The sequence below is a fragment of the Nicotiana tabacum genome, chromosome 16, assembly GCF_000715075.1.
Source record: "Nicotiana tabacum cultivar K326 chromosome 16, ASM71507v2, whole genome shotgun sequence".
NCBI classification, from domain to species: domain Eukaryota; kingdom Viridiplantae; phylum Streptophyta; class Magnoliopsida; order Solanales; family Solanaceae; genus Nicotiana; species Nicotiana tabacum.
This window is the reverse complement of record NC_134095.1, coordinates 94,699,566-94,724,041: the sequence shown is the minus strand read 5'-3', so window position 1 is coordinate 94,724,041 and position 24,476 is coordinate 94,699,566. Positions and strand designations below refer to the sequence as shown.

The 24,476-nt window shown below is 41.1% G+C and overlaps 2 protein-coding genes across 2 annotated transcripts; one reads left to right on the top strand and one right to left on the bottom strand.

Annotated features, from left to right (window-relative positions):
- The first annotated feature begins 311 nt into the window (after window positions 1-311).
- LOC107819141 (chaperone protein dnaJ C76, chloroplastic) lies at window positions 312-2,584 on the top strand. The gene is made up of 4 exons (XM_016645229.2): window positions 312-777; window positions 1,147-1,403; window positions 1,485-1,668; window positions 1,784-2,584. The coding sequence occupies exons 1-4, from the start codon at window positions 421-423 to the stop codon at window positions 2,393-2,395; spliced, it is 1,410 nt and encodes a 469-aa protein (XP_016500715.2). The 5' UTR covers window positions 312-420; the 3' UTR covers window positions 2,396-2,584.
- A 255-nt stretch (window positions 2,585-2,839) lies between these two features.
- Window positions 2,840-9,742, bottom strand: LOC107819142 (thioredoxin-like protein YLS8). The gene is made up of 2 exons (XM_016645230.2): window positions 9,511-9,742; window positions 2,840-3,314 (listed from the first exon to the last, which is right to left on the bottom strand). Exons 1-2 carry the CDS (start codon window positions 9,628-9,630, stop codon window positions 3,006-3,008), a joined length of 429 nt encoding a protein of 142 aa, XP_016500716.1. The 5' UTR covers window positions 9,631-9,742; the 3' UTR covers window positions 2,840-3,005.
- Between the last annotated feature and the right edge of the window lie 14,734 nt (window positions 9,743-24,476).

Below are 24,476 nucleotides of genomic sequence, written 5' to 3'. Positions count from 1 at the left end.
TCCGTTCCAATTTATGTGAACCTGTTTGACTAGGCAAGAAATTTAAGAAAAAGTGAAGACTTTTGGATTTGTAATCTTAAACAAGTCAAAAAGGAGGCCAGAGTATTTGTGTGGTTATAAAAACTTTTCATTAAGGGTGGAATTATAAATTTAAGCTAAATTGTTACCAAAGTTAGAAAGAGGTCATTCTTTTTTAAACGGACCAAAAAAGAAATAGGTAAACAAATTGACAGTGTGACTATAAAGTCTTCGGAATTTCTGGTGGCACTTGGAAGCAAATTTAAACTTCTCAAACTTTCTTGTGATGTGAAATATGCAAATATCTTCCCCACAAAAAAAAAAATATCTGCCCAAGCCAAAAAGAAGAAAACCTAACTCTTTCCTGCCACTTTTTTCCTCTCTCCCCTCCAGCAGAAACAAATGCATTCTTTAACTCTACCAATACAAACCATTCCCAACAAAAGCATAAACAAACTTCCAAATCCTAGAACTCCACTAGCAAATTCATGGAAATCCCACAACAATATTAATATTAATACAAATAAATCTCTCATGATATGCAGAGCTTATTCTTCTTCAATCACTGACTTTGACCTCTATGATCTTCTTGGAGTTGATAGTTCATCTAACCAGGCTCAGATTAAGCTGGCCTATAGGATGCTGCAGAAGCGATGCCACCCAGATATCGCCGGAGTACCTGGTCATGACATGGCTATTATCCTCAATGAAGCCTATGCTCTTCTTTCTGATCCAATTGCACGTATGGCTTATGATAAGGTCAGTTCATCCATGTACATGGTGGAAAAAGTAGTAGTCTTTTGATTGTTAAATCACTTTTGTTTAGTATTGTGCACCTTGTATAAAATCACTGTCATTCCATCCATCTCGGACGTGTTTTATGGATCCTACTAAATCTACTGCTTCTGATTCAGACTATGTATACATATGCAAAAGAAACTTCACGTCCACTAACTTTAAATCCTGAATTCACGATAATTCTTAGGTAGACTATGCCTATCTTCTTTAAGAGAAAAAAAAAATCTTTCCCTCACTTTCCTTGTTACCTTGTATTATCCTAAAAATTGGTCTTTAAATCAGCTTAAGCACATCCTTCTTTAATGTTTGTCTTGTAATCAAATAATGCAGGAACTGACAAAAATTGCAGACTTAAGGGGGTACACAGGAAAACCTTTATATTCAGCATGGTGTGGTCCAGAGAATGAAGAAAGAGCTGTGTTTGTTGATGAAGTCAAGTGTGTAGGTTGCCTAAAGTGTGCATTATTCGCTGAAAAGACATTTGCTGTTGAATCTGTGTATGGAAGAGCCAGAGTAGTTGCTCAGTGGGCTGATACTGAACCCAAAATTCAAGAAGCTATAGATGCATGTCCAGTTGATTGCATCTCGTAAGACTATTTACTAATTGGGAGTTCAAACATTGATAGTTAATTGCTTGCTTACTTCTTCTTTCTGACATGTTCTCATAGGGTTGTTGAGAGGTCAAACTTGGCTGCACTTGAATTCCTAATGTCCAAGAAGCCGCGAGGCAATGTTAGAATTGGTGCTGGCAATACTGTTGGTGCTCGCACCTCGAATATATTTGATGATCTAGACAAATTTCAAAGCAGATATCAAGATGCCTTGAATAAAGCTTCCAAAACCAACCCTAAGGTAATCCTTGTTCTGAATATATTAGCACAAATGTTCAAATGTAATAGCGATTTAGCCGGTGACAGGGCCAACCAGGGTAACCTCCGTTTGACATATAACTCTTACTATATTTCAGGCTTCATATGTGCAAAAAGAAGCACGAATGTCAGCATTTCAAGCAATCCGGGCAATGTCAAGTTGGGTCTACTGGCAATCACCTATTATAGGGACTGCAGAAGCTGTCCAGGCTTTGGTACCAGTTAGGAGAAGGCTAATTGAACCCGACATTAAGAAGCTCAGAGCTGCTGCAGAAACTATGAAACAAGCCAAAGCAACAGTTAATCAAAGGTGCAACGATGAGTATTGGTCTCCATCAACCCCTGCACTTCCAGAAGCAACAAACACTAGTTTGGTGGATGAAGTTTCCTCGAATGCTTCTTCTCCCAAAACACCGGTAGAATTCTATGATGAAGCTTTCTCACCTAAGGAGAAAATTCAAGGCAATCCCTGGCTCTGGAGAGTGCCATTCGCAACAGCAACAGCAGCAGCAACTATAGTTTGGTTAAAACTTGGAGAAGAAGCGACTGCTAGACTCAACGATCATATTGGTGGTTCTCTCGCATTAGACATTGTCAACAGCTCATGGCTGAAGGTCATTCTTGCAGGTGCTACATGGTATATGATTGGTATGGCTCTAGTGGAACTTGTGGGGTCTCTACAAAGTTTGTTTGGGAAGGACAGAAAATAGTGAACACTTTCATTCCAGAATACAAGTGCAAGCAGATAAATCTTGCAACATAAATGTAAAGTTACTATATGGCCTAATCAGTTCCTGTCCCAAGGGCCTCAAAGTCTGCTTATAGAAAAACAAAGCTTCACCTATGAGATTGCCTTGTATTACACTTTACATATTTAAGAGGTAAAACATTAAGAAAAACATAGAATGCGCTCAACCACACATATGCACACTAAGAAGTTAGATGCTAAACCCTTCCATTACCTGATATCCTGATCAGACTTTATTCCATTATAGAAATTGGAGTTGCAAAATGCGTATTGTAGCGTTAGCAGAACTGATGGAAATCGTTGTAAAGAGTAGAGAAACCAAAAGCTACCTGAATAGTTAAATCTTCTCCCTAATCTACTCGTTCACTTATGGCACCTAGCACATGCTGAAGCCGAAACCACAAAAGCACAATTTCAATATAGTCAATATAATTTATCATAACATGGTTTGAACAAGACTAGAGGTCTTTCCACTTGCAACTAATGGAAAGTTATTGTACACTTCTGGGTCTTGACAGCTGATTCAGTTTAATCATAAAGTATCTTATAGTTCAGTACAATATCACAGACACTCAGTAACGATACTTGGTAGAGTAATCTTTAGGTGCAATAACTAGACCACGACCCTTTCTCGCACCACGGTACACTGTCTCAACAATATCAATGAACTCTTGTTTATCTTTGAGAGCCCAGTTGATCTTGTTATTGTTTCCTGTGCCAAGATCAATCATGATGTGCTTGTTCCTGAAGAAGAACATGATAGTGGATGGATCGTACAACTCATACATTGTGTTAAAATCAGGGACCTCTGTGATGTCCACCAGATATATGACAGCAAAATTCTTTAATGTATCTGCAACCGAAGCCAGCACCTCGTCCATCTGAAACGCCAGAAGAAATAACCAGCTAAAACCAAATAGAGTTTTACAGATTTTATAGCAAGGGAAAAATGTGTGTGCCAGAGAAGGGGGAAGGGGGGGGGGGAATCAGTATGCCACTGTGAACCCTCCCCAGGCAGGAGATGAGAGAAGCCAAATCTATATATCTATATAAAGTAGGGAAAATAAGAGATGAGTTGCACCTCTCTTTGGCCAAGGATCCTAATTACCATTTATTATTTCCACTTTTTGGTTATTTTGGGGGTCTCTTTATAACTACAACAAAGAATTATAACAGTGAGGTATAGAAGAGTCACAAAAATTAAAGCACATAAAGTGTATTAAATAAAAATACAAACAATCCGTTTGCATTTTCCTAAAAAAAAGCTACTCCCTCCGTCCACTTTTACTTATCTAGTATTCTAAAAATAGACTTTTACTTGTCACTTTTAGCGCATCAAGAGAAAACAATTTCTTTTTTCCTGTTATACCCACATTATTAATTACTCATTTCAAATTATTTTCTCAAAACTATTAAAAATATGCATCAATTAATATGGGTATCATGGTAAATTTTGCACTTTATTTATTATTTCTTAAAGGGTGTGCAAAGTCAATAGTGGACAACTAAAAATGAACGGATGGAGTAAAACAAAATGTCTCTTCCTCTTCTTTCCATTAATTTTCTTAATTATTCCTCTTTATTTATCTTCTTTCCCACAAATAAGTACACGTACAATCAACATTACCAGAAACAATGGGGAATTCCAATCGAGACTGATTGAAAAGAACGTCTCTTCCTCCTTTTCCCATTAATTTTCCTAACTACTCTTTAGCTTATTTTCTTTCCCACAAACAAGTACACATACAGTCAACTTTCCCAGAAACAATGGAGAATTCCATGCGAGATTTATTGAAATGAGATTTCAGTTACTGAAGAATATGCATTTGCAGTAGGTAACTCTTCTATCAACAGGGTCAATTAGTATATGTTGGAGAATAATTGGAGTGCCAATACTAAATACTTTAGGTATATTAATTGTCGTTATAACATTTTGCGTTAAACGGTTTAAGTATTGATCTTTTCCTTGATGTGGTGTTTCCCTGTTCATGATTTTTATCATGTAGTCCAATAATAGGCACGCTCACCTTTAGGGCATAGCCTTCCTCTTGGTGTTTCTTTGCCATTTTTACATTTTCTTTTCCAATTTTCTCCATGCCATGGCTTTTTTGTTTATCTGTATATTTCTAATTCTCAAAATTATCTTTTGCACATGCATACGTAATTTGAGACAGTTATTTCTTATTATGAATGTCTTTTATGCATACTTAATTTGAGATGGTAAATTTATAGAATTAAATCTCTACAGGACAGGAAAGTCTTTCATCGATAAAATAGAAGCATGAATGTATTCAAGAGTTCTAGGCGTGTAATAGTCTCCATTCACCATTATTTTCTGGGACTATTGCACTGTTGTTATTGACTTTGAGGTAGTGAAGTTTTAACGGTATTTGATGCTTAAAGAAAGTCAAAGTATTTAATATTTTGGTTCTTTTCTCTTTCCAAGCCTTTATATATTCCATGTTTAAAGGAGGTGGAAACTCTTTACCTCACTCACGTTACATCACTCCTCCAGTACGAGATCAAGATCATTTGGCGGTGTTACATAAATCTACTAATGCTTCTTAAAATTGTGTATTGCATAAATCTACTGATGCATCTTAAGACCACGCGACGCGCGAATAAATTTACTAGTGATGTTATATTACTGCATAGTAAATGCATCAATTAAAAATACCACTTATGCCCATATTATCCCCAACCTACCAACCACCCAAAAACCAGCTTCCCTGATAAAAAAGAGAGAGCTCACAGTACAGCCTCAGAGCAGAGACAAGTTTAGCTTACAATCTGTAGTTTTAGTTATAAAAATGAAGGGTATATTGAAAGTTCAGGGGATTTAAGGCAGCAAATAGTCAAGCAACAATATGACTCACCAGTAGGTGGACACTCAAGTCAAGTAGGTACATTAAAGAGAGTTTCCTGGCCTAAGCTTAAAGAAAATGTGAAGTCCTATGTGAACTATTGTGAAATGTACCAAAGAAGCAAGGAAGAAAAATACCCTACCTAGGGCTTCTACAACTCTTTCTTTATGATAATGGTGTTCGTGCCAGCTTGCACTTTGACTATTGCACCAGGTACCTGATATCTTCCACCAGCTCAAGTACCGGTAACTCTGTCACCAAAAGGCTTAGACAGATGCGAAGAAATTATCTAGTGCTTTTTTATCTTCGCCGGAGCTTGAACCAGAGAACTAACAGTTCTCCAGCCTACCTTATAAAAAAAACAGCTTTCCAGCCTAGGGCTTCTATAACTCTTACCCGTTCCTGAGCAGGTTTGGATGCATAGCATATTAGTGCAGACTTCATAGAGGTCCAAATCACAAGGAAAGGACACCATCTTTGTGGTAGTAGACGGCATGACTAAAGGGATAACAGAAAGCTAAAATGAACTCCTGAAACCATCCTTTCTGATAGAAACGGTATATTTTTTATTAACTGCTGGCAGGAATTGTTATTTTAAATTAATGTGGACACGACTAAGTTTCAGCACAGCTTATCACCCTCCATCAGATGGACAGACGAAGAGGGCGAATAGATGTAATATTGCCTGTTTGAGATGTATGACAGCTCATAGACCCAATCAGTGGAAGGAATGGCTTGGTTTAGCTGAACGGAGGTGCAATTCAAACTTCCATAACGGTTTGAATTGCGTACCATTTCATCCATGGTATGGGTATCGCCTCCTGAGATATCAAATGGAGCCTCATTAGAAGCTAATGTACCAGCACCAGAGGATTTCTTAGCCAAGAGCAACAAATTCAGCAGCTATAGAAAGACAATCTAAAGCAAAGCACGAAATAAGTTAAATTTTATGCACATAAGCACAAAACTGAACAAGAATTTAACAAATTTGAAGTTCCATGTCAGATGAGCCTTCAAGTTTCCGGAAAGGGCAAGGTGGCATATAGACTGCGTTTACGTTCTGACTCTGGGGTGCACCCCATGTTTCATATATATATGATCTCAATAAACATGGTCATTCAACCAGCAGCAATCTTGCAGAGATAGTGGGTCAAAAGGGGCAACTTGAGAGTGGTAAAGGAACTGGTGCATTGGACAAACTTAGCTCCAGAAGACTCCACATGGGAAGATTTTGACTTCGTCTGGGCCATGTTTCCAGAATTGCTGCTAGTTCTTGAGGACAAGAATTAATTTAAGGGGTCTGGAATGTTATATGTAAAATGGAGGGGAGCAATATACGTAAAAAGAGAAGTCGATTTAAACAACAAATGAAACAAACTGCTGAGATTAGCTTTTCTTAATGAGCAGAAACCGCTCAAATTGACCCTGCTGAGATTAGCCTTCCTCCAGTTAAGAGCTTTGTTTGTCGTCTCAATCTCAGAAGGATGTCATCATTGATGGGGAACAAAAAGTAAAACTCCTTTCTTATCATTTCTTTTGTTTCTGAATTCTAATTCAAGCTAGATTCTTTTTAATCATTATTTCATTTCTGAATTCAACTTTTTGAAATCCTCGGTGGAAGAGGTACCAAGTACATGTGCGGGTAGGAAGTAGCATGTATCCAGTAGAATAGTTGTGTGCAGCGCAAAGCTGTAAACTGATCCAAATACCATCGGATTCCCCAAAAACTCCGGTCCCATGTCAACCCCTGACTGATCGGAGGCCTAAAAGCCTCAAAAAGGAGGAAGGGTACTCCAATCGACCAGGTTTTTATTTTGTAAATAAGGTTAAAAAAAGAACTTTCAGAAAGCGGCTCCCAAAATGGAATAGGAAAATGGCCAAATAGTAACTTGCGGCTCAGTCCGAAACAAGTAGCAATCTGCCATATGAATCTTCACCATATTTTTCCATTTATAATCACCTTAGACAAAGATTATACAAAACAAAAATAAAATAAAAAAAGTAAAAGAAGTTATCTAAATCTCCTACTGCATGAGAATCTCTAATAGGGCTAACGGACTCCAAAAAAGCATAGGACCTAAAGTAAACGTATTAACATGAGTAAAGCATATTACCAATTAATTTGTATTGCCTATACAATTTTTCTCTTCCATTATGTCCTATCTTTTGTTAAGTATTTTGTTAAGTCCGCATTGATTCCAACATATTGTAGGCATTTCTAGACCATTTCTTTTCATGTGATTTTAGGTCTACCTTATCCCTTTCAATAACCATGTCTTCACACCTAATGACCAGCTAAGTTGCTCAGACACGGCAGTTTAGGTGCCGCATCCGTGTCGACATGACACTAGTATGGGTGTGGGTATAGGATCCGTATCGAATCTGGTCAAATAATTTTGGGTACTTTGACCACGACGGGTGGAAAAATTCAAGACGAGATACAATTTGATTCCCGAAATCAGAACCAAAACTAGGGTACATTTGAGAAAACAGCATATTTTATCTAGCAAACCAATCATTTACTTATCTACAACTTGAGAATAAAAAAAAGAAATCCATACTTTACAAGCTATATGTAAATATTCCACAAAATTTCTCATAATTTAAATATTTTTTTACTTTTTTATTTTCTTTTTAGCCAATCCGTACTAGGATCCGTATCCCTGAATCTTAGAATTTACATCTCGAAGATCCGACCTCTAGATCTACACCCGTGTCGGACACCCGCACTCGTGTCCGAGCAACTTAGATGACTGGTGAATCTGGAAGCTGACATCCGGAGGCCAACGCAAGAGATAACCAACCATCTCAAGCAACCTTCTTTCATTTTATCCTCAATGTCTGCTACTTGTCCCTTCCGGAGAATATGATCATTTTTAGGCTAATCTAATCTAGTACCCACACATCAATTTTAGCATCCACATTTATGTGACACTCATCTTGTGGATGAGTAGTGTTGCTAAAGGTAAAAAGCTCCAAAAAGCGCTCCAGGTCAAATAGGATTTTAAGCACAAACGCAATTTAAGTGTGGGCTTTAGCAACAAAAAATGGTACAATGAAAGGAAAAAATAACAATATATATGTAATTTAAGAAAAAAGTAACAAATACCCTCGGCTCAAGTAAAGCATAATCCCGGCATTCATGGAAAAGAGAGACAATAGCCACGGAAAAGGAAGCAGTAACAATAACAACAAAATAAGATAATTGAAACAAAACAACAGTTAGTGAGATTAAAAAATAAGAAAATACGAATGTAATACCAGTAATACTAGTATGGAGAAGAAAAGCGCCCGCCTACCTATTACCCTACTACCTTAATCCTCGACCTCCACACCCTTTTATCAGGGGTCATGTCCTCAGTAAGTTGCAAATGTACCATCTCCTATCTAATCACCTTTTCCAAATACTTCTTTTGCCTACCTCGCCTCTTCTTAGATCCATCAACATCAACCTCTCACGCCTCCTCACTAGGGCATATGTGTCTCTCATCTTGACATGTCCAAGCTACCTCAACCTCGCTTTAAATATTGACGAACTAAGATGTTCAAGTATAAAAAGGGGGGGGGGGGACATTTCGCTAAGACCGTCAAAAATAGAAACATTCCGCAAAAACCAGTCACGTTATGGGACATAGCGTGCAATTTTTTGAACGGTTTTAACCCAAACAGCTTCTTCCCCAAGCCCCTTTTTTAACCCGTCTAAAATATGGGTAGATGGATTGTGGAGTGTTCAACCAGTCCGAATCCAACCCCCGTGCCCATTTTTCCTCCACTAATTGTAATAGACCTTATTCATTAAATCCCAGCTTCCATCCGTTAATTGCAATTGTATTTCTGAATTCTAATATGAAGAAACATTACAGAAATTTTAGACCCACTACAAATTGATTATCCTAAGACATTAAACAAACAAAACACGGAATACCCAAAACTTCTTTTCTACTAAAAAATAAAAAGACTATACAGCTGGTTCAACGCACCATAAAACTGAAACCAAAAAACATTTATGGTGAAAACAGTTGAAATTACAGTAATCAAGAATACACAAGAACCTAGGGTTTCCCGAACAAACTAAAAAAAAAAAACCGCAGCAAATTATTACCCAAAGCAATAAACCCATAATTTACTAAAACAAACATCCTAGAAACACAATATATGCACATCGTTTCCTATATGGGGATGCAAAAGGAGGGGGAAAGGCATTAGGGCGTACCTGCATGCAAGTTTCGTCCCAGTCATGGCCGAAGCGGATAATGACGAGGCGTTCCTCTTCAGCGAGAATGGCCTGATCCACCGCCCATCCCGAGTGAAGGTGAGGCAACAAGTACGACATCTTTCTCTGATCGCTAGGATAGCAAGGGAAAAGTAGCTCAAGGAAGGGTTTTGGTTCTCCTAGATTGGAAAACGGGAGAGAGAAGAAAATATTTAATACAGTAATAGCCTCGCAGTTCATTTTTTAAAATGGTTTTTATTAGATAAATTTTCATAAACTACTATAGCTACCACTTACAGCTTGTTTGATAGTTGATCCCCATGCAATAAACTATCATATTGTATTGTAATTCCAAAATAATGTTTGTTTGATTGTTTCATTAAAATTGGTTGTATCTTATTATTAAATTTATTATTTCGGAATAATGAAAAGTCTCTTTTTTTAAATAACCGATTTGGTGTGGTGGGATTGTTTCTTAATTTTCTTTCCAATTATGCCTTAACTTATTACTCCACAATTTTATTTTACCATTTACCTTTTTCTATTTTAACTCCAAATCTCCAACCTATAACCTATTTTATTTTTTTCCAGAACTTCTGCCGCCAACGTTAAAGGTGTTTTGCCGCCTTCACTTTTATTTTTTCTCCTAATTTGCTTTTAACTCAGATTTAATTAGTTGTGCTCCTTTATTTTGCCTTCTTCTGTCTCGTTCCTTTGTTCTGCTTTCTTAAGGTGGTTTACGTTCTTCTGTTTTGTTTTTAAAATTATTTTTATGCATATTTTTTTGTTAATTTAATATTTAAACAGTTGAGGATATTTTAGTAAACTTATCAGTTACAGTGCAGTACGATACAGTCAAACCAATAAGCAAAATATTATTTAACAACAACAAACAATACAATTTATCCAAACATTATATTCATAAAACGATACGATACAATAAAATACAATACATTATAAAATGATGGGAAACATTGATCCAAACAAGTGTTACAAAATTATTTTCTATAGCTATATTTTCAGTTGTTATAGACTGTATTCGATGTATTTTTGTTATTGTATTCATGAATACAGAAGCAAAACTCGGCGGAAAACAGGGAAGTCCAGCTAAGCAGAGAATGTATTCGACTGTATTCGCGAGCTGTATTCGTAAATACAGTAACGGAATTTGCGAAAAAAGGTCTTCAGTTGTTTAAAAACGGTAAGTGAATCAATTAACGCAATAGACTCCTCATATAACTCATCAAACTCAATTATAACACACAAAATTTGTATTTCTAGTTATAGAAAAGATTCTCAACCGAAAACACCCCAAAAACAGAGTAATCTTCATAGATTCAATCCATCCTTTCCTTTCTTAGTGGTATCTTTACTAAAATATTTTTTTGTGGTATCTTTACAACTAGATTTATATATTGAAATTATATAATTACATTGAATACATGATGTATATCAGGTCATCTATAGTGCAAAAACATATGAATACATATTGCTGATACATTTGAATACATATACACATCTGAATACATAAATTATATTAATTAAATTACACTGATACGTGTACATACACAGATAAAATAAAAAATACAATGTATGGTAGCACATAGTCTTAGGGATTCATGGTATTGAGCCCATGATTTTATAATTGGTGGGTTTTAATTTTGACCACATAATCTATTCTTTAAATTGTCTTTTATTTTTGAGAAAATGCATAAAGACCCCATTCAACTTGTCTGGGAAAATCATTTACACACCTAAAATTTACGGGTGTCCTAACACCCCACTATTGTTAATACAATTGTATTTATTTACTCCCTCCTAAGCCCTGTAAGGGAGTTTTTTCCAACTTAAAGTGACAATCGAAATGGGATTATTTACTTATTAAAAATTCAGAGTCGCCAATTGGGATAATTATGGTGTCCCAAGTCACCGGTTTAAAATCCCGAATCGAGGAAAGGTTGACTCTGTATTACAGTCCGCGAACTAGAAATCCGGGTAAGGAATTCTGTTAACCCGGGAGAAGGTGTTAGGCATTCCCGAGTTCCGTGATTCTAGCACGGTCGCTCAACTGTTATTATTGGCATATTTATCTGATTTAAAACACTTTTAAAACCTATGTGCATTTTACTTTAAACCGCTTTTATTTATTTTAGGAAGATTTCAACGTCATCTAAAACACGTCTTTGGACCACGCCACATGAAATGCACCCGCAGTCCGAGACACACTTTATTTAACATTGTTAAGATTTGGATTTGGGTCACATGAAATGCACACCCGAGTTTAAGGAAGTTAATTATTAAAATAACGCGCCTAAAGTGACTACGCGTTTTTGACTTTGCGAGGGCCATGGAAATTTGCTAAATGGCGCGCCTCGATTTCTAAAGAATTAAAATATTAATTAAGCGAGGGCCACGCATTTGAGATTTGCTTGGCATGGCACGCCTTGAACTATTCTAACAAAAGGGTTCCTATATTAGCTATTGAGGGCCACAAATTGTAACTTATCTAATATAGCTCGCCTCAAACTAAACTAAAGAATCTAAGTAATTAAGGAGGGGTTAAAGGGGTTTTAATCATTTTAGGCTAAACGTAATACACGAACGCACTAATTTGGATAACTGTGTAAGCCCAAAAAATAGTGTACTCATTCAGCACAAAACGTAAAGAAGGAAAGAAAACAATTATCGTTGAAACAGCTACAGCACATGCAAATCATATCGCGTGCGGTTTCTTTTTTGACAGTAATTGCTTAATGACTGCAGAAATCCTACACTAGCATTTTTAGTAATCAACTAGGACATATCATTGTGACTTGGATTAAGAACCTATAATATGCATTCAGCAACTCTCTCGAGTTCTATGGGGTTCTCTTTGCAGTAGGCATGTCAAACTCTTGAAACTCTACTCTATCACCACATACTGATTCAATAATTCGCTTATCTCTCGTCAACTAAATAAGAAAAAACCAAAGATGCCATTTAACCAAGAATCAGATGATAACTACCTTATGTGAACTAAAGCCAATGGTATGAATTCACACAGAAAAACAGTAACAAGCACATATGAACACCAATGGCCATAAACCAAATAGAACAAAATTCTACCAAGGGGTACTTGGGTCTCCTCATCCAGTTAACTGCACAGCCTCCAATTTCAGTTGGAGGATGCTTCAAACAAACTTTGTAGCCAACTATTAAAATGTGAGTCTGTTATTTACATAAAAAACAAACTACGAAAACTAGTAAAACATCTAATTCAACACTAAAATACTACACTGATTTCTGCAGAAGTAACTCTGAATAATAGGCTACATGAACACCTGAGTATAAAACTTCATTTAACAATCTCAGTCATCAACTCTAATATTACAGATATCACTACATCCACTTCCATTCCAGGGATTCGAGAGTGTACCTGGATACAGCAAAAACAAACCAAAAATGTGCTTGGAATCAGCTAATAGCAGCAGCAAACAGAATCGGCTTTTAAAAAATCAGTAACACCAGATAAAATTCACTTCTTCCAACCAATAAAGAGCCCAGATGAACAACAATCTCAAAAATCTGATTAGCTAAGAATTTTTAAGGCAAAATTGGACTAGTTTTGACCAAAGAAATGCAAGAAATTCAATGTTCTCTCAAAACTCTTCAGACTCAGCCGTTTTCAATTTTCCCAGGTCTGATCCTCTTTTTTCCAAAATTTAGGAAATGGGGACTTTATAGAGGGGTTTTTAGGGCAGCAGTAATAGCTTTGGTAATTATCATTCACCCTTTTCCCCAATTTCATTATTTCGGTTCAGACCCCAATTCAAATCAGTTTTTGCGAGCCAATCCCTTCCCCCACTTTCCTAGAAGCTTCCCAATGCAGTTACAAAAGATTCCTCTACCCAATTTCCTAAACTACCCCTTAAACAACTCCCATTTACCTTCATAAACCAAAAACAAATAAGGGTCATCTTAAAACAAAACCTCACCCAAACCATGGGCCTGAATACTATAGCCCAAACATGAATTTCCAACTCTGAACGTAGTCGGAACCTTTTAAACAAACAAACCTTTCAATAAAAGGTGCTCAGAAATATTAATTTAAAGCAATTGAACCAACTAATCAATCAAATTATACCAAGACATTGATACGCTAATTCCTATTTCATTGAACTTAAAAATAAACTTAAATTAAAGAGAAGGAAGATTCAGAATCACAAACACGCACACAAAATGACTTAAAAACATTTAAAAGACAGAAAAGAGAAGAAACAGAAGGAGGCGAGTACACGAACAAAACAGAAGACGGAGACGAAGGAGAAAAGAACGAGAATACCTAAATGGCCACATGGACAAGGCTTGACAACCTCAAACGACTTCGATTTGACCCGAAACTGGTATTACCCGCATGTTTTCTTTAAGAACAAATGAACAATACTAGTTTCAAGCCGCATCGATCATAGAAAACTCGAAAGCTTGTAGGATTTTCTTTTCTTCGTTTTTAGATTTGAAATTGACCCAATTTGGTGAGGATTTGGGGAGAAATGGCGGTGGATTGGGGTTCAGGGAGGGGTGATGGTTGCATGGTTGAATTTTGGTGGTGGTGTGAGCCCCGCCGCCGGCCGGAGATGGTGAAGGGGTTCAAGGCGGCGGGTCTAGGGTTGAAGATGAGAGATGGAAGTGAAGAGATACGAGGTTCTTCTAGAGTTCATACAGTTTTAATTAAAATGATAGGGTGCCTCACAGCCGTTGGATGATGAAAACTGAAGGGTTGAGATCGATTTAACCTAATGAACTCAAAACGACGTAGTATCGTCCCCGTACTACGTCGTTTCAAAGGTCTTCATGGCTGACCACTTGGACCGGGTAAAACGATGGATTTTGGGCCAATTTCGACGGGTTGATGGGGAATTAATTGGGCTGGGTAAAGTTAAATTGAAATAGCCCAAAATCCAGGCTTCTTTTGTTTTAATTCTTAATCTCTTTTTCAAATTCAAATTTTCTCTTCTTTTCAAAATTAAAAATAAAATCTAAATTAATTATTAACCTAAATTAACCTACCACATTATATTAAATACTCAACATAATATTTACAATAATTAATTAAGTCCTAAATTAAAAGGAAAGCTATGAAATTCAAAATTAAAGAGTTAAAATGCAACATGAACTATTTTTGTGATTTTTCATATTTTATAGAACAACTAATTTACGAATTAAATCCTAAGATAAAAAATTAAATCCTAAATGCAAATGCAATGTATTTTTGTATTTTCATGAATTAGACAAAATAAATGTGCAAAGACAAATGCAAGCAATTAACAAAAAATGCTACAAAATTGCAAATAATGGGAAAAATTTATTTTTCTTAAATTTATGGGAGTAATTCATATAGGGCAAAAATCACGTGCTCACAAATATTTTTATAATAATAAAAAAAAAAACTAATACTCCCTCATTCCTACAATAACAACCGCCCAACAAACTTTCTCACTCCCCTTCCCATTTTTCTCACTTTTGAGAGACACACCGGACACCTCTCTTAATGTCTCTCTCTATTCTCTCGATGACTAGCAGTGGTTTGCTGGAGTTGATCACCGGCGGCCACCCTTCTCCTCTCCCTCACTCTGACAATCACGCTCGAAAATAATAGATCTGGCCGGAAATCCTCCTCTCCGGTGAGGCATCGTCCTTTTCCAACTTGTTTACGTTTTACTTTTCTTCAGATCTAGAAAGACCTGCCCGTTTTTGGTCCTCCGGCAACCTTTTAGGATGAAAATGTTTGGATCTGGATGGAGAAGCTCAAAACCAACGATAATTTTACCTTGCTCGCTTTGCTTCTTAAGCTACTACTCTGGAGATTTCGTGGTAGCGGCGTCACTGATTCCGGTGACTCTTTAGGCTACGGGTGGTCGGATCTATTATTTGTTGTTCGTCGGTTGGGACTATTGTATTGTTCTCACCATTTATTTTGGTTCAAGATGTTTGGACATTTTGTTGGCCGAATCCATTCAGAAAATGAAATCCAAAGACTTAAAAAACTCGTCATTCTCGTTCATTATCTACTGATATTACATTCCTATTGAATCATCAGTTTTGGCTTTATTGTTTGCTAACGACCCGTCTTTCTTCTTAATGAACAAGACTGGCACACCCTAAGGTGAAGTGCTAGTCCTAATGAAGCCCTTATCTAGCAAGTCCTTCAACTGCACCTTCAACTCTCTCAACTCTGCCGGGGGTCATCCTTTATGGAGGGATAGAGATCGACTGAGTGTCAGGCAACACATCAATTCTAAACTCAATCTCCCTTTTAGGAGGAAGGCCTAGGAGTTCATCAGGGAAAAATCTGGAAATTCATTGGCCACAAGAACTGATTGTAAAGTAGGCGGCTTTGTCTCCACATCTCTAACACGAACGAGATGATAAATGTAACCTTTCGAGGTCATATTCCTTGCATTAAGATAGGAAATAAACCTACCTTTTGGCATAGCAATTATTTACCATGAAAATGGTAACAACAATTAAATTTGTAGATGGGATTCTAAAAATACGTGATCTATTCCCGAGCTAGTTGTTAAAGCAGTTGATGTTAATAATGTTAAGTTTAACGATAAAGTGTGAGTTTAAATGAGGCAATAATCAAACTGAAGGGCCTGATGCTCGGTCGTAGGGTTGTTCGATGGGGACCTCGGGGTCCAGGTTTGAGTCGAGCTCAAGGTATCGGGGGCAGTCGGGAATGGGATAACAATTGGGGATATGGTTAAGAAAGGCTCTATACAGCCAATATTGGGCAATATAGTGAAGAACAAGTAAGAGGACGATAAATATTGAAGCGATCTCGGGCCAGTGAGAACAAACAAGTTAGAAAGAAAAGAGAGAGAGAGATATTATTGCACTTGTGGAGAAATGGAGCAACATCAATCCCTTACAAAGTATGGTGAGTCCCCTTTATGTAGGAGGGGGGACTCGGTTACAAGCATGTGGAGATCAATTTCAAAGTATGGAGATGGGATGGCTTGACGTGATGCCTCAACATAGGCTCTGGATAGGCCGGACCTGGCAGACTTAGCCGTGTGCCTTGGGAGCTTCCCCCTCTGTCCTGGCTTCGATCTCCATTTCCTCTGAGTCGGGCCTTGTCAAGCCTCGAGGTCGGGAACTCGGTCGTGGCCTCCCGTCCTTGGGGTCCCGAGGCATGCTTCCAGAATGACTCGACAGCGAGAAATCAAGTCTTCTGATTTTGCCGCATACAGATAGTCTCCGCATTTCCCATAATGAAGTGATGGGAAATGATTTTGACACTCGACTCCTCGAGCTTCTTTGGTGATGCCATATCGATGATGCGACTCTTGGCATGAGCTTTGTGGCAACCGGACATCCACGAGCTCGTGCTTTTCGACCCCATTCATTATACTCCTGATTCTCGCTTCCCAAGGTAAAGGTACCGCCGCTGGTTCGATTTTCTATGGATGCATTAACTGTGCCCATCGGTCAGTCTTCCAAAGCCTAGATGGTCGTGTCGTAACTCCCTATAAATAGGGGCACCTTGGCTTTGCTTTTCCTATCCCAGTGCCTCCGTTGGTTTGCTTGCCTATTTCATCTTATCATCTTCTTTCACCCTTGAACATCATACCGGGGGCTCATAACCTTAAGGCCGTTTGGAAGAGTTTCCTTAGACTATGTTGTGACCTTCTGCCGGGGCTTCCCTTCGTCGAGCATAACCATTCTGTCCCGCTACTGTTGTGGCCATTAATATATTCATTGTGGCTGTTGTTGTTGGCCCGAGGTGATGATGGATGGGGAGTCATCGAGCATCATGCTAGCTATTCGAATTATGCACCGCTGCTCACTCTTCTACCCGAGCCTGGTGTGGCACTTTATCCCTAGGGTTTTTTCCTTCCCAAGGGATAAAGTGGCACTACCGGCCGTTGAGGCTGGGGCCCGCCGAATCTTCAACCTTTGGATTCGGCGGGCCATGTCTCTTTTCTCTGCCTCCTCTGCATCCCCTCCTTTTCCTCTTCTTCATCTTCTCCTGCGGGAATCCCTCGAGGGATAGAGTTGGGAACCTATGAGAGGTGGAGGTCGAAAGAATTACCCTCGAGGAAACGCCCTCGAGGGTGCGGCGCTCGAGGATGCTGATATCGAAGATGGATCTTCGAGGGCAGATCGGGCGCCCAGGTTTCATCACATGTACATCCTTCCGTTCCTCCGCTTTAGGTGTAGACTCCTGTAGGCTTTTGTAATTGTATGTAACGAAACCTCGAGGGCTGCTTGTACACAAATTTTTATGAATAAGAATACACTTTACTGACTTTTGCTTTCCTCACTTTTGTAAGCTTTCATACCCTTCGAGGCCCTTTGAATGCCTTCTTTTATTTGCTGACTGCTAATAACTGACTTGGGCGTGGGCGTTCTTTCCGATCTTCTACTGATCGACGCGGTTCTTCTTCGAACTCGTCGTCGTACTTAAGACCAATCCTGGATTGATTTGATAGGCCCGGGCTATGGAGGCCCTCCGAGTTGTATGGAGATCATGCGTCGAATCCCAGAATCTCCGGGAACGTTATCCTAAATGAAGGTTAGCTTCGGGTACCCGGGGGTCCCTTTTGATCCTGATATAGATAGCCCCTTTAAAACGTATAGGATAGAATTCTGCTGAGGAGTTGTCTATACTCAGGCGCTGCCTCGGACCCTCGTGGAGCTTTCGTGATCGGAGTTTCCCGTGCTTATTCCTCTCTTTTAGGAGAGGGGAACCATGAGACCAGGTACCTGCCTTGCATTGGGTAATAACGTTGAAAGCTTCCCGAAGTCCGTCTTCTTTTGGTCGGGGATCCTCGAGATAAAATGCTATCTCGAGCTTGGAGATAACATGGACGGCTCCTCGAATCTTGACTTCTCGTTGAAGGATTCTTTCCAGATCGAGTACCAACCCGCTGATCCGTATCGAAGATGTCGGCTTCTCGGGGCTCACCTCGGGTAGGCGAGTCATCACCGTTTCTCGCATATATGTGGGGCGGCTTTGGATTCTTCGCAAGACCTCACTATTTTACATAGCTGCCCTTCCGCTTTGACATAGGGTTCCCCATTTCTTCAGGTGCAAAAAACATTTCCGCACATTCTTTCTTTGATCTGTTAGTTTTACCACAGTTATGGCGAGTACTTCGGGGCCGGCCCGTCAGGAAGTAGGGAGGACTACTCCCGGCGCCCAGGATCTGCTGGGGTTTGTTTCGAAGACCGTTTCTTGGGTAAATGTGGAACATCTGGAGATGGTAAGGAGATACTGCGGGTGGAGCGAGGGGATTACACTGCAGGTGCTTTCCCCAGATGAGAGTATTACGGACTCCACTGATGGATTCTTGAGCGTACACCTATACCCTTTCGCATTTGGCCCCCTAATAGGGTTGTGCTTGATTTTTGCCTAAAGTATCGGGTTACTCTGGTGCAGATACATCCATCATTTTGGCGAGTGGTGTTGGTGATGAGGTTCTTTGCGGGGAAGGCTGAGCTCGAGTTCATGCTTGATCACCTCGTTAAGCTATACCGACCCTTTCATCATCGGGGCCTGCTAACTATGAGGTGTCGTTCGTCCACACCCTTTGTTGTTGACGACGAAGAAGATGGGGATCGAGAGTGGGCCAGCTGGTTTATCCAGGTCCGGACAGCTGACATTATCCTTACAGGGCTTTTGCCATTTCCCGAATGGTGGAATTATGCACGTGAGTGGGGCGTCTGGCACTTTTTCAGATTTTGCCTTATAGCGAAAATCCGTTGAGTAATAATGTTGTCTTTCCTTGTTGCAGCAACTTTGTAGATGCTACGCAAAGTCCTCAACCTGTCCGGCTGGGTCAGAAAGCTGGTGACATATTTGACCTGCGATGAGCGCAGGTGGCGAGCTGTATTTCTATCGCATGAGGAGTGAAATACCAAAGTATGTGCGTATGTTGCCTTTGCCTTGGACTTCGTATAGTCGAGGTAATATTTTCCCCTTTCATTTGTGCTGGATTCGCTGTTTGAAGACATCGGATGGTTCATTGGGATGAAGCAATGCTCTTCCGAAGAGAGGAAGGAGTCGTCGGCCTTCGAGCTAAGGGGTGATGGCGATAAGGGGGATCGGCATCCACAGTGTGATGGAGCTTTTAGTGATGCTGGCCGGGCCCGTATCTTTGAGTATAGGGCATCGTCCGAGCCTGATGTTCCCGGAGTATTAGATTCCCAGGCGGCGGTTCCTCCAAGTGAATATGCTCTGCCCGAGGCTGGTTTCACCTGGGACTGGAGAGGCAGGATCAACAAGAGTGTGTTCTGACTTAGAGGAAGTCCGTTGGCTTCTCTTCGAGGTAAGTTTAGGTGCATTTTTTCCTGTATGTCGCTCCCTCCTCCCTTTATTAAGTTTTCCTTGCGCAAATGTGTGATGGGCTTATGTCCGAGCTGCTCTGACAAGGGGCAAGACTCCAGAAAATCCTGAATGATGGTGAGTCCCTTAGGCTCCTTAGCGAGGAGAATAAGGCTGAGTTGGTGTATTGGCGATATGAGGCGTATCGGAGCTCAAACTATGAGAGCTACTTGATGGAGCAGGTAACTTCCTGTAGTACGCGCTTCGCTCCTTTTTAACCTTAGGGCTAACCCCTTTTGTTATATCAATTGCAGAAAAAGGCGGAGGCCTTGGAGTACCTCAAAGGCGACGTCAACCGCGTTAGAGTTGCTTGTGGGGAGCTAGGGGCTCAAGGGCAGGCTCGAGCTTTGGAGGAGTCAAGTGCATCGGCCAAGGTCCCTTCCTTCGAGGCCCAACTCCGCTTGACTCGCGACAACGCTAAAGTTCAAGCATATATGATCGGGAAACTTGAATATGATCTCTCGAAGGTTAGAGCCGAGATAATTGACGCTCGTGCTGAAGCGGTGCTAAACCGGACCAAGGCTGATCAGGAGATGGCGATTCGTATGAAGGATGTTGCTGATGCCCAAGCTGAGATGAAGCGAGCCCTCGACCAGGAGAAGAGGATCGAGGAGTATGTTCGTTGTAGATCCCGGAGAGAGGTACTCGAGGAGGTCGGTTCACGGGGCTTTGTTCTCTCGGAAGAATTGGCTCGAGTAAGGGCGGATGAGCGCGATGCTCGGTCACTTCTCGCTGACGTCGCGGAGGGCGAACTTGACAAGCTGTATCCCTTTAGTGTGGAATGTAGATTTCACTGTTTTGTCACTTTGTTTCTGATATATGTAAAACATGCCTGTATATGGAGAACGCGCCTTTTTCGTGTATATGATATATAGGAAGAAACTTGAAACTTTATTTCTTCTGTACCTTTTTTTCTGTTATTGCTTTCGACCGGGCAGGCTGGTGTTTGGCGGGATCCCCATAGATCTGGAACTGATCGGATAGGCCCGGGGGCTCTTACATGCGATCCTTGGCGCGAGCAGGTGCTGGGGCCTCCATGCTTGGCCCGACTATATAGGCTTAGTCTCCGAGTCGGTCTTCGACTCGAGCCTTCTTGCCCCTTCAATCTTCTATGCACGTGCGGGCAGGTAGTAATTGTTCTTATTTCTTGCCTTTGGGCTTTTGCCGTTTCAACTATTTCGGGTCCAGTCTCTGAGTCGCATTGTGACTCGAGCTTCAATTGACCCTCAAGCTTTTTCCTGCCTGCATGGGCGGACGATGATGGCCTTTTGTGTTTCGGGCCAAAATGATCTTACAGGCGCATGGCCCGGGGGCTCACTGATGGTAGCATTTATGTCGTGCCCTTAGGCATGTTGTAATTTAATTGTTTCGGGTCCAGTCTCCGAGTCGCATTGCGATTCAAGCTGTAATTGACCCTTAAGTTCTTTCTTGCCAGCATAGGCGGATGGCGATAGCCTTTTGTGTTTCGGGTCGAAGTGACATTACAAACGCGTAGCCCAGGGGCTCGCTGATGGTGGCATTTATGTCGTGCCCTTAGGCATATTGTAGTTTAGCTATTTCGGGTCCAGTCTCCGAGTCGCATTGCGATTCGAGATTTAATTGGCCCTTAAGCATTTTTTCTGCCTACATCGGGTCGAAGTGACCTTTCAGGTGCATAGCTCGGGGGCTCGCTGATGGTGACATTTATGTTATGCCCTTAGGCATATTGTAGTTTAGCTATATCGGGTCCAGTCTCCGTGTCACATTGCGATTCGAGCTTTAATTGACCCTTCAGCATTTGTTCTGCCTACATGGGCGGATGGCGATGGCCTTTACACTGTTTGGTCGTAGAGACCCGTTAATATGTGGCCCATAGGCTTGCTTAGTTAACTAATTTTTATCCAGCCTCCGAATCAGGTTACGATTCGAGCTCACTTTAATCCTCAAGTTGTCAATTTTTGGCTGGCGACAATGACTCTTACGCTGTTTGGTCGTAGAGACCTTTTAATGTGTGGCCCGTAGGCTTGCTTAGGTGGCGACAATGGCTCTTATGCTGTTTTTGCCCGTGGGCGTTTTTGTAGTCTTTGTTTTCCGCTCGTTAAGGTCTTTTAGAATATTTTTCCCTGACCCGTCGTCGATTTCGGGGAACCTCGATTTCAAGTCATTATCGGTGATGTTTCGAGCACCTCGAAAGTTTCATAGCTCGTAGGTCGAGTAGATCGACGCTCTTGGGATTTGGAGCCGACATGGTCGGAGCTCATTTTTGCCTGTTGAGGGAAGCCTGTTTTAACCGGTTCTTTCCGAAGTATATTCAGAGTAGTGGCCTGCGATTTTAGCGACAGTCGGGTGTCCCCGAGTTGCGTTATTTTGGCTGTATCAGCCATTTTGACCGTAGTCATGTGTGTTTGGCCGTAGCCATTTTTGATCCCGAGTGATAGTTTAGGCGTCTACACCGAGGGCATGCCCTTTAGGGATTCTTACAAATGCGATGTATAGCCTAAACTTCGGGATTTTCATGCCTGTTGAGGTCTTACAATTTGTCATGCCTTTTGAGGTCTTACAGTTTGTATAATGTAGAATAGATCTGGATACGCCGAGGCTGCCTGCTAGGGGTCTTACAGTTTCAGGTTTTCCAACGTATGGCGATTAATGGCAGTCTCCGAGTCATCGGGTTTGTTTAAGCTTGAAGACAGCTTCTCATGAGCTCGGAGTTGCCTTGTAGGGGCTTCTTGATCCCGGAGTTCCGATCCTGGGGTCGTGCGGGTGTTGAATTGCTGATGCTAAGTCTTTGAGTATCTCGGGATGCATTCGGCGGAGAGGCCCTTGCCGCGAGTATGTTGAAATCCCCTTTTCCGAAGTACGAAATGCTGAAAAGATATTCTTTATTGCTTGGCGTAAATATATGTTGTAAATACATATTGTCTCGTCGTTGTGAGCTCGGCCCGCGTAGGTACAGCTCTTCGGACCATCTGATTTGAAACTCAGTTTGTTATTTTTGGTTCTTCTGAGGGGATGGTTCCCTTAAGAGGAGATCATCGCTCGTCGTTCGATTGTAGAAGAAGGCATGTAATCTTGTCGGATCCTGCTGGCAGGACCATCTTTGGGGGTACGCTGCTCCGCTAATAATCTTGCTGGCGGGACCCTTTTTAGTGGTACGCTGCTCTGCTAATAATCTTGCTGGCGAGACCCTCTTTGGGGGTACGCTGCTCTGCCAATAATTTGGCTGGCGGGACCCTCTTCGGGTTTGAAGTCCGATCAAGTGAAGAGAGCACGACGTGCCCTACTAAGGCCTTGAATCTTCGGGTGGAGTTAGAATTTCCGAATGCCCCGACTGACTACCTGCATATAGGTTCGTGAAAAAGTAACAAAGGAGTGAAGTAGTTCTTCCTCACCGCGGGATGTGTAGGCGACAGTTTGAGATTTGGTATGTTCCTACCCTTTCGAGGCATGAGTCCCGGTACAGCCCTCCGTTTTGTCTTATCAGGCTTGGCTGAAGATGTGGTTTGCTTACCCTTTGATTCCTTTGAGGGCGAAGGCATTGATGTCGCTGATGCATTACGTGGTGAGGAATTTTCTCTCGTCGCGTGTTGCTTTCTGCCGATTTATTTTAGTTTTGCCCTTTGCAAGGAGTTCCATGATTTTGGCGAAACGGATCTGACGCTGCCTCCGGGTGGTATGCCGATGGTCGTCTGAATATGGCGTTCGTGCTTTGTGCCTCCTCCGATGGTACAGAGCTCAACGTCCTGGCCTAAGCTCATACGGGTTGTGTTAAGAGATCTGTCATTAGGAATTTCGCCAGGGATTTGGGATACGGGAGTGATTTGGTCCGTTAGCTCGGACCGCTATATTGGCTTTGGTTCGGCATCGTTGTTGTACGTGATTGAACCACCTCAATTCATGAACACATGTTTTATTTGAAATAGATCAAATGAGGGAGAGGGTTACCAATGCGTCAGTGTGATGCCGAGGCAAAGTATCGATGTCTTTTTCCCTGGATGTAAGGGTGTCCTCTAGGATACTTCCCCGAACCCGTTTTTCCCTGGCGATGAAGATTTTCACTTTCCATTTTATGAGTTCTCGGGGGTTGTCGCCGCTCCTTCACTGTCGTGGTAATACATCGTGGCTTGTCTGCTTCATTTTTCCCGGTTGTTTTCCTCCCTTGGGGCTAGATTCGAGTCTGACCGCTCGACGATACTTGGTGGTGATCTTTATTGAGTAGCACGGCTGTCGTCCTCCTGAGCTGGTGTCCGTTTTTGACCCTATGGCCACGCGCGCTCTACAGTTCCCACGCCAAGTTGTGGTTCTTTTGAAGGGGTCTTGTCGAGTAGGCCCGAGTCATTTGGCGTCCCTGGTTTCGCTTATGGTGATCACGATGTTTGGTATAGTAATACTGATACTCAGATAGGTGGGGTTCCCCTACCGGCCATGCCTTGTTGAATCTGGTTCCACTGGAGATTTCTCGAGGGTGTTGTCCTCGGGCTACTTCCCTATTGTTGCGGGGTAGGTTGCATCTTGTGCCGTTCTTCCCATATGTGGTGCATAGATGGTACCTCCACCTACTTGGCATTAGTTTCTTTGTCGAGATCTGCTTGGATGTACCGAGCTCGAGGAAGTTCCC

Coding starts and splice junctions, on each gene's coding strand:
- LOC107819142 (XM_016645230.2), bottom strand. CDS start 9,630: ATGTCGTACTTGTTGCCTCACCTTCACTCGGGATGGGCGGTGGATCAG. Junction 3,315..9,510: donor GGGACGAAACTTGCATGCAG/GTACGCCCTAAT, acceptor CTGGCGTTTCAG/ATGGACGAGGTGCTGGCTTC.
- LOC107819141 (XM_016645229.2), top strand. CDS start 421: ATGCATTCTTTAACTCTACCAATACAAACCATTCCCAACAAAAGCATA. Junction 778..1,146: donor CACGTATGGCTTATGATAAG/GTCAGTTCATCC, acceptor CAAATAATGCAG/GAACTGACAAAAATTGCAGA. Junction 1,669..1,783: donor CTTCCAAAACCAACCCTAAG/GTAATCCTTGTT, acceptor ACTATATTTCAG/GCTTCATATGTGCAAAAAGA.